A 10036-nucleotide genomic window follows, 5' to 3' on the forward strand; every position below is an offset into this window, starting at 1 on the left:
AATTATCAACTAATTCAGATTTTATTTGGCTTTGTACAGGAGCAAAACCGAAACTGACCCAAACCGATCCAACCCGACTCAAACTGACCAGGTCGGTTTGGCCTGTCAGTGGGTCGGTTTCGGTTCCCACCATAGCTAACCCGACTAGGTCGGGTCGGTTGGGAAAATCCCAAGAAACCGACCCAACCCGACCCGTGAACACCCCTAGCCATCGCTGCAGCCGTGACATAGAGGAACCGCCGACTGCCAGGTTCTTCCTCTTGTTCATTGATCCACTGGTTCACTAATTCACTCTTCATTCTTCTTCTCACCGTTCTTCCACCGACCACCGAGTGCCGCAGCCACCGTAACAACAGATAGCAGTGACCAGTTGCAGTCTTACAAAGGAATTGACATACTATAATTATCTCCATTCCTCGGGTCTCTTCCTTATTCACGTATCCTGGTTCTTTTACTTTTGAAGAAGGATTGGAACAGTGCGCAAGTCACAATATTCAACAGCATCAGCAGCCGAAGCTCATTGACTACGATAAACCAAGCTTGTTCCTGCCAGTTGACGATTCAGAGGATAATCAAAGACTACGGCGGTGATTCGCTTGTTCTTGCGTTGTGTTTCTTCCTGTTTCTTTAAGAACTCGATATTATTGCTGACGAGTCTTGGTGATCGGTCACCATGGCTGCCAACAACGACAGGAATGGTGAAAGCTCGAGTAAGCTGTTGGACCGTCTTCTCCTTTCTATTTGCATCCATTAGATAATCCTGGAGTTATTATCAATCCGGTGGTCTTGAGAGGAGATAACTATGATGAATGGGCAAAGGCAATGAGAACTGCCTTCTGTGCCAAAAACAAAATCGATTTCATCGAAGGCAAGGTCACGAAGCCAGAAGATGATGCTCCGGAGATCGATCTCTAGTGGATTGTAAATTCGATGTTGGTGGCTTGGGTTTTCAATACTGTCGATCCATCACTGCATTCAACTATCACGTATATGGAGACGGTCAAAGAACTTTGGGATGATCTAAAGGAACGATTCTCGATCGGCAATGGACCCCAGATTTATCAGATTAAATTCGAGCTTGCTAACTGCAAGCAACATGGACAGACAGTGGTTGCATATTATGGAAAATTGAAGGCAATGTGGGACGAGTTAGGAAGCTACTCTAAGGTACCCATACGTACATGCGGGTGCAGGTGTGGAGTGGCAGCCGAACTGGTTAAAGAAAGAGAAGAGAAAATCCACCAATTTTTGATGGGTTTGGACGATGATATATTTGGAACTGTGCGTTCCAACATATTGAGTATGGAGCCAATTCCAAATATAAATAAAGTTTACTCAATGATCATACAAGAAGATTGACATCAATCGTTGGCACGATGTAAGGAGGAACGGGCAGATGCGGTTGGTTTTGCAGCACAAACCTCGTAGACATCACGAGACAGTAAAGCTCTTTCAAAAGACAAAACATTTGTGTGTAACAATTGTGGTCGATCTGGCCATGAAGCAAAGAGTTGCTTCCAATTAATTGGATACCCTGATTTGTGGGGAGACAGACCCCGCGATACATCAACCGGACGTGGAGCAGGATGAGGAAAAGGGGGTGGACGTGGCCGAGGTACGGCAAAGGCTTATGCTGCTCAGTCATTAGTAGGGTGTGAGGAGGCTGCTAATGCAGCTGTGACTAACAGAGACCGGACTGGACTGAGTAGGCTCAATGACAAGCAATGGTAGAATCTTGTAAGCATGCTTAATGCTTACAAAACCAAGACCAATGAAAAACTCTCTGGTAAGAATTACTCCACTGAATGGATTATTGACTCTGGGGCGTCACATCACATGACAGGTAATTTAAATGTGCTCGTCGACACATATGATGTTGCACCTTGTCCTGTTAGGTTACCCAATGATGCGTACACCGAGGCCATGAAAGAAGGCACTGTTGAACTTGGAAATAATTTTAAATTGCTACATGTATTATATGTCCCAAAACTCAATTGTAATTTATTGTCAGTAGGTCGGTTACTTCATGACACAGATTATATTGTGACGTTTACTAATAAGTTGTGTGTGATACAGGACCGCATTTCGAGGACTTTGATTGGTGCGGGTGAACAGCTTGATGGGGTCTATGTCTTCAAGGGTGTGGCGCCTGTTCGTGCCTACAAGACAGATGGAATTGGATCATGCGATTTGTGGCATCGAACACCCTTCTTATCAGACGGTTAGCTTACTTTTTAATATTAGTAATAGAAATAAAACCTATGATGTTTGTTTGAAGGCAAAGCAAACTAGAGATGTCTTTATTCAAAGTAGTAATAAAGTGACTGATTGTTTTGCATTGATTCATTGTGACCTATGGGGGGCTTATAGAGTACCTGCATCTTGTGGTGCTGCATATTTTTTGACAATTGTTGATGATTATTCTCGAGCAGTTTGGATTTATTTACTGGCTGAAAAGAGTGAAGTTGGTCGAACACTCAAAAATTTCTATGCAATGGTTGAACGACAATTTAATAAAATGGTTAAGGTGGTGAGAAGTGATAATGGCATAGAGTTTAAATCCTTGAAATCATATTTTGACGAGTAGGGAATTTTGTTTCAAACTTCCTGTGTTGGAACACCACAACAAAATGGTCATGTGGAGAGAAAACATCGTCATATTTTGAATGTGGTCAGAGTGCTTATGTTTCAAGCACATATTCCGATCAGTTTCTGGGGTGAGTGTGTTTTGACCACAGGGTACTTGATTAACCAGACACCCTCAACCCTTCTTGGTGGTAAAACACCTTACGAGATGCTATTTGGACAAAGTCCTACTTATAAACACCTCAGAGTTTTTGGTTGCTTGTGTTTTTCGCATACTCGGGACTGTGACAAATTTGCCGCTAGGAGTAGGAAATGTGTCTTTGTTGGGTACCATTTTGGGAAAAAGGGGTGGAAATTATACGATCTTGAGTCCGATGATTACTTCATCTCATGAGACGTGGTGTTTAGTGAGGCTGAGTTTCCCTTTGCCACTCTGAAACATCAACCCTCAGTAACCAGTCCTCCCATAGCCAAAGAAAATGTTGGGTTGCATTGGGCTGTCCAACCACCGAACTCTATGACTACTCCTCTTGACATGGTATTTGAGTCACCTTATATAAAAGTCAAGGGGAGCGATACGATCAATGAAAGAAGAACATCAGAACACGGGTAATGATGAGAAAGCAGGTCTCCCTAATGAGACAATGAGCCATACAGATCGCAGGAATAATGAAACACCAGTTGCTCCTCAGCCCACCACGGAGTTATTAGGCCGCGGACATCGAGAAAAGCGGACCCCCAACTATTTACAGGACTTTTTCACACACTCTGCTCATCATTTAAACCCCTCCGTTGTTTCTCCTGCATCATCTCAGTCCTCAGGTACTCCTTATCCCATAATTCATTATGTGACGTATGATAATTTTTCTGTGAAACACAGGCATTTCTTGGTAGCTGCCACTACAGGCCGAGAACCTACTCGTTTATCTGAGGCAATGACTGATGCTCGATGACGCGAGGCTATGCACCAAGAGATATAGGCTTTGGAAGACAATGGGACATGGACCTTGGAAGACCTCCCACCTGGAAAAAAGACAATCGGATGTAAATGGGTCTACAAAATCAAGTACAACTTTGATGGATCCGTTGAAAGATTTAAAGCAAGGTTGGTAGTCTTGGGAAACACTCAAGTTGAAGGTCTTGATTACAATGAAACCTTTGCCCTTGTGGCTAAAATGGTCACAGTTCGAACCTTCTTAGCAATTGCTGCGGCCCAACATTGGGAATTGCATCAGATGGATGTCCACAATGCTTTCCTACATGGTGATCTCTATGAGGAGGTCTATATGAAACCTCCTCCAGGCTTTTCGACCTCCGGGACTGGAAATGTATGCAAATTCCGGAAATCTTTGTATGGTCTACGGCAAGCCCCCCATAACTGGTTTTCTAAATTAAGTTCTGCCTTGAAGACTTTTGGGTTTGATCAGTGTTACTTTGATTATTCCTTATTTACATATCACAAGAAGGGGCTTGTGTTGCACGTCCTAGTTTATGTTGATGACTTAATCATTAGTGGCAATAACCCGGTATTCATCCACAAATTTAAATAATATATGAACCGGTGTTTTCACATGAAGGACTTGGGTGTTCTTAAATATTTTATGGGCATCGAAGTAACTCGCGGATCATCGGGGATATTTCCTTGCCAAAGAAAGTATGCCCTTGATATTATTGCCGAAATTGGCTTATTGGGGTCCACACCTGCTCACTTTCCTATTACTCAGAATCATAATCTTGCCCTTGCTGACGGAGCTCTCCTGGATGACCCTGAATGATATCGACATATTGTGGGTCGTTTAATTTATTTAACCATTACACGGCCGGAGCTCAGTTATTGCGTCCATGTCCTGGCTCAATTTATGCCGAGTCCTCGTGTTAATCATTGGGATGTGGCCTTACGTGTGGTTCGTTATCTGAAAGGACGTTATAGTCAAGGAATATTTTTGTGCTCTGATAGTGATCTGCAATTATATGCCTACTGTGATTCCGACTAGGCGAGTTCTCCTCTCACTCGTCACTCTCTTACTGAGTTTTTTGTCATGTTCGGACATTCCCCATCTCCTGGAAGACTAAGAAACAACATACTGTCTCCCGTTCCTCTACCAAGGCTGAATATCGGTCAATGGCTACTGCAAGTTGTGAGTTGAAGTGGCTAAAAGGTCTACTATCATCTTTGGATATCTCTCATCCTCAACCTATGCACCTGTTTTGTGTCAAGCTGCTCTGCATATTGCCGCGAACCCTGTTTTCCATGAGCGGACCAAACATATTGAAGTTGATTGTCATTTCATTCGCAATGAGCTCCAAGCCGATACTATTGCACCTGCCTATGTACGTACTAGTGAACAACTTGCCGACATTTTCACCAAGGCCCTTGGACAAAAACAATTTGATTCTTTCCTTCCCAAGTTGGGCATTCACAATCCTCATGCACCACCTTGAGGAGGAGTATTGGACGGAGATAAGACTTGCGAGAGTCCCAGATCTGTATGTTATAAGAGAGTCTCGGATCTGTATGTTACCTGTACTGATAGGAAGTCTTTTTGTTTTGTTTTCCTCTTTGGATTACGAAGACCTTTGTTTTTAGAATGTTTTGGGGAGCAAGGAACTCCATCGTTTGTATATAAATATCATAAGGTATCAATGGAACAAACACACCTTTTGGCTTCCAAAGTTGTTCTCAAAGAACGTTGGCTTTTCCAATCTTCCAGGTAGATATAATTTTGCCGACCGCCGTTTAAACATCATTTTACCAGCATGCCATATGATGGCCGACACAAGTTACCAGTAGGGGTGTCTAAATGGACCATGTCCAAATCCAATGAATATTTTGGACCAGTCCAATCCAATGTCTGGACCATCCAATCTATGCAAATTCGTTTGGATTTAGATTGGTTTCTAACTAAACCCGGTCCATTGACACCTATATTCTTCTCTTATATCAATCGATTGGATATTGACTTAATCCAACTCAATCTAATATAAATTTATTACGGATGAACCATGTCCAATCTAATCTAATAATTTTTGGACCAGATTGGTCCAATCCAATATGTCTTGTTGGTCTATCCAATCCATCCAAATTGATTTTGGACTGGATGGGGTCCAATCCAAAATCGATCCATTGACACCCTTTGGTGCCATGATAGTCGAGGATGACTGTTGTCAAATCACTGTGATAACCTTTTGCCTACAGATTTTTCGACCTAAGAAGGTGGTCATAACCACTATCTAAAAAATTTTAAGCAATGTTTTTCAACCCATCATTGACCCAGTTGGTCAAACTATTACCCAACCATGATTGTAGGTCTAGTTAAGTCAAGACTCGTCAGGTGGTAAAAAACCATAGACTTGGTCAAGAACCACTTGACCCGGCTGATTTGACCGCTTAATCATTCGATCCGGTCACCGGGTCATAGTTTGCACACTCAATATATGCAAACTTTAAGATGTCATAACTTTGCACTCCAATATTTATAATACATATATATGATGACGTGGCACTATCTGAACCATTTGACCTAGCCGGTCAAACTAGTGAGTGACCCACGACCTGGAGGCAATAACAATTCGATCTCTGAGTCAATTTTTAAAACATTGATTTTAATTTTCAATTTTTTTTTTATTTTTTTGTATTTTAAATTAGCAATTATTTATTTGCGGAATATTGGATAGTTGTTTTATCAAATTTGCTGATAATGTTGGTGACATACCCTTTCAAAATCAATTTTATAATAAATATGATACTAGAAAAACATTCAACCAATCAACGTAACCCGCATCATGAAAGTAGGAAAGAATGAGGTGGATCTTCATCAAAATTCATGGGGTTGTGATTTGTCAACGTGATGTCTTTCCCGCATCATAAATTTTCCCATAATAATATTACTTAATAATCAATGAGGTGTCTTTGCTTATGATAAGGTCAAGGTGATTTTAAATGGGTAAGCCAAAGATTCGGCATTAAATTTTGGGTAAAATATTAAAACTTCCCTTGAGAATTTTTCCCATTCTTAGCTTTTTCGGTATCTGAGAATGAAAGTGTGTTATGATCCGGAAGGGTGCCAATATCTCTCTCTAATCTTAGTTTATCTCAGGCATATGATCTCGTCTCTTCCTTTCCCATCTTGGGTTGAGTGATTTAGTGGTTTGACTGTCTGGGTCAATGGATTTGTGATTAATTCAATAATTTTTTTTTTTAAAAAGGTGATTATATATTTATATTCAAAACGGGACATGAAGATATAATCAGTTTTTGAGTCAAACGGTTCAACCGTCCGCTTTAATCTTGTTTTCGAAACAATGGGTTTGGCGTTCATGTAAGCACTGTAACTAGGGTGGTAAGGCGGTGAAGGGTGATCTCCCTAAAGGACAAAGGATGATTGGAGGTCTGTGTAGATGAGGGATGTCTTAGTGAAGAGGGAGATAAAGGTATGACAAAGGAGGGGGATCTGGAAGGCTGGAAGATATGGACTCTTTCAATGCTCTTGAGATTGATCTCGTGTGAAGGCCTTTGAGTCTTTCCCTTTTATAGGGAGGCCGCCAAAGCAATAACGAGAAACCGGCAAGCCTTATTGAGATTTTGCCATATGTCGAGTGAGGATCTTTTGGGATTGAGATTCCCCTATCCTTAGAACTCTTAAATGGTATGTAAGCCTCACGAGCTGAGCTTTATTGGGTTCAAGCTCGAGTCAAAACTCATGCCCTCCCGGAGTGATTCTTAATCATCTCAAAGGTCTACAATTGTGTTTGCTCAGCAAATTTGTTGACAAATGCAACATTCATCGCAGGTACTATGATGATCACCTCTGCATCATCATGACCCTCATCGCAATCCTTGCGACACTGATCTACATGTACTTACAAGCACCATTCAAGAATGAAATTAGTTGACATACATCTTCTATAATTTATAACTTATAGATCCAAAACCCTTGACCTCCATCACCTTTCCTTGCTCAATGAACAAGGTCTCAAGGATCAAGTCGTCCACCCCACATAAAAAGTTGCCTACGCAGATCTTGTGAGGAGCATCAAGACTCGTTCCACCTTGAACACCTTTATTCTTGTTAAATCCCACTAACACGATTTGCACTTAGAACTGAGTGACCAATGTCCTTGTTTATCAATTCAACAAATATTCCTTGAGCTGAGGACTTCACAATCACAATCCCCTACTAATATTAGTTCTTGTGCACCTGAAAAATCAAATATTTTGCAAGTAAAAATGAAGAATTGAAGAAATAGCATAAAATTCTCTAAAATTTCATATTTCGTGGGGATTACCTTAGCAATTCCTTTTCGGGTACCAACGAATATTTTAACTTTAGTCTTCCTTAAACTGACTTCGGCTTCAACTTCTTCCTCTAAAGGGCAATGCCTTCAGGATATATTACATGAGCTTCGCAAGTGTTTTGCAAGTAGATCTTTTCCTTAGAAAGAAAACAAGATCAACAAATATTGCAACTGATGTGGCGAATATCAGTATAAATGAATTAGAGACTAATTCCTATATATTCAATAGAAACCCCAAAAATCAATTGCAGTAAACTCATTTTGACAATCAAACTAAAGAGTATTGGGGAGAAAATCAAACCTTGAAGATTTCTGAGAACCAATGCCAAACTGGCCATCGAGAGGAAGGCACATCTGGGTACCATAGTAAATATACAGTTAAACAAAAATGGTTTATGGGTAAATTTGGCATTTAAAAACATTAGAACATTAAGTCAACGTTTTCTAGCAGAAAAGGCAAGCAAAGGGAGGTATTTTTGTACCTTTTCTTGGGAGGTTTTTATTAGAGTCAGAACTAAAGGGATGTTAATAGGATTGTAGGAAAATTCAGAGTTGGTTTCTGTGATTTATCTTTAAAATTTGGGTAAATTATAAAGACCCTTGTACTATGGGGTCTGTGACAAACACCCCCTGTATATTGTTTTGCAACAAAGACCCCCCTATACTATGACCATGAGACAAAGACCCCCTTCCATTGAAATCTACTATGACCATACTACCCTTGTAATAACTATTCGGAGAAAAACATTGTTCATCTTCTCCGACCTTACGATACACGAACAGCAATGGCGGTAGCTGTTGCAGTGGCGACAGACTTTTGAAGTCCTCCCTCTCTCCCCCAATCTCTCTTCTTCCCCTTCCCCTTTCTCTCCTCCCCTTTCTTCTTCCTGATTTCCTTTGTTTTCCATTCCTTGCAGCTGAATGATCTGAACTAGATGAGGAAGTGTATCCTCCTTGATATTGTAGGTTTTGAGTTGAAGTTGTAATCTAATGGAGTTGTTAAAACAAGAAGAAAGAGGTTAATCTAATGGAGTAGGGAGCTAGTGAGGGATTTATGTAGGTAAACAATTAAGATTACTCGTACTTGTAAGATTACACTTACGAATCCCATTCTTCTTGATCCAACGTGTTATTAATGAATTGTGTCTTTTGATCTTGAACAGGACTGTATCGGTATAGAGTTGGAGACGTACTTCAAGTCGCGGGGTTCAAGAACAATGCCCTACAGTTCAACTTCATATGTTGAAAGAACATTGCTTTGAGCATAGATTCGGACAAGATCGATGAAGTCGAGTTGCAGGCTGTAGTGAAAAATGCCACCAATCATCTGGTGCCGTTTGACGTGACTCTTATTGAGTACACAAGACCAAGATTGGGTGCTGTACTCAAAATCAGAATCAGGTCCACTGGGGCAATACACGTAGATGTTCCTGGTGGTAGCGATGTGTGGACAATGATGGGGCTTCGACATGACAGCCACAATGGCGATACTAGAAGCGGTGTAGACAGGCTTGGCTCGGAGGCAAGGGAGCAGAGACTCGCGTTCTGATTCTGGCACTATCGCTATCATCTCGATGAGTTTGGGGGCACGAGCAAGGCCATATTTGCGACAAGCTACGGATTTGAGGGCATTCAGACCAATGTTCTCTCCTCTGCGTGAGTGCTCCATCATGCCGTTCACGATCTCTGTGATTGCCCAGACTCGCACTTCCTCTTCGCTGAGTCCGTGGCCGACCACCCCACCTTGACCAAGCCGAGGCATCTTCCTTGGCTCAATGACTTCGACCGTCGCCATGGATACACAAGTGAGAGAAGATGGGGAACACTCTGCAACTAGACCGTTGCGATGTGTGGACAATTGGAACTCTCTAAAGGGCCAAATGGAAGGCTTGAGAGTGGTTCAACTCAAAACCTACAATATCAAGGAGGATACACTTCCTCATATGGCTTAGATCATTCACCTGCAAGGAATGAAAAACAGAAGAAATCAGGAAGAAGAAAGGGAGAGAAAGGGGAAGAGGAAGAAGAGAGATCGGGGGAGAGAGAGAGGGAGAGAGAGGGAGGACTTCAGAAGCCCGCCACCGCTGCAACAGCTATTGCCGCTACAACAGCTACCACCACTACAACAGCTACCGCCGCTACAACAGCTATTGCC

The 10036-nt window shown here is 41.7% G+C and overlaps 1 protein-coding gene across 1 annotated transcript; it reads left to right on the top strand.

Annotated features, from left to right (window-relative positions):
* Positions 1-990: 990 nt before the first annotated feature.
* On the top strand, positions 991-1359 carry LOC148789998 (uncharacterized). Its single transcript, XM_088893841.1, has one exon. The coding sequence runs from the start codon at positions 991-993 to the stop codon at positions 1357-1359; it is 369 nt and encodes a 122-aa protein (XP_088749967.1).
* Positions 1360-10036: the final 8677 nt, after the last annotated feature.

This window comes from Nelumbo nucifera, chromosome 8 (assembly GCF_055504915.1).
Source record: "Nelumbo nucifera cultivar China Antique chromosome 8, China Antique-T2T, whole genome shotgun sequence".
NCBI classification, from domain to species: Eukaryota; Viridiplantae; Streptophyta; class Magnoliopsida; order Proteales; family Nelumbonaceae; genus Nelumbo; species Nelumbo nucifera.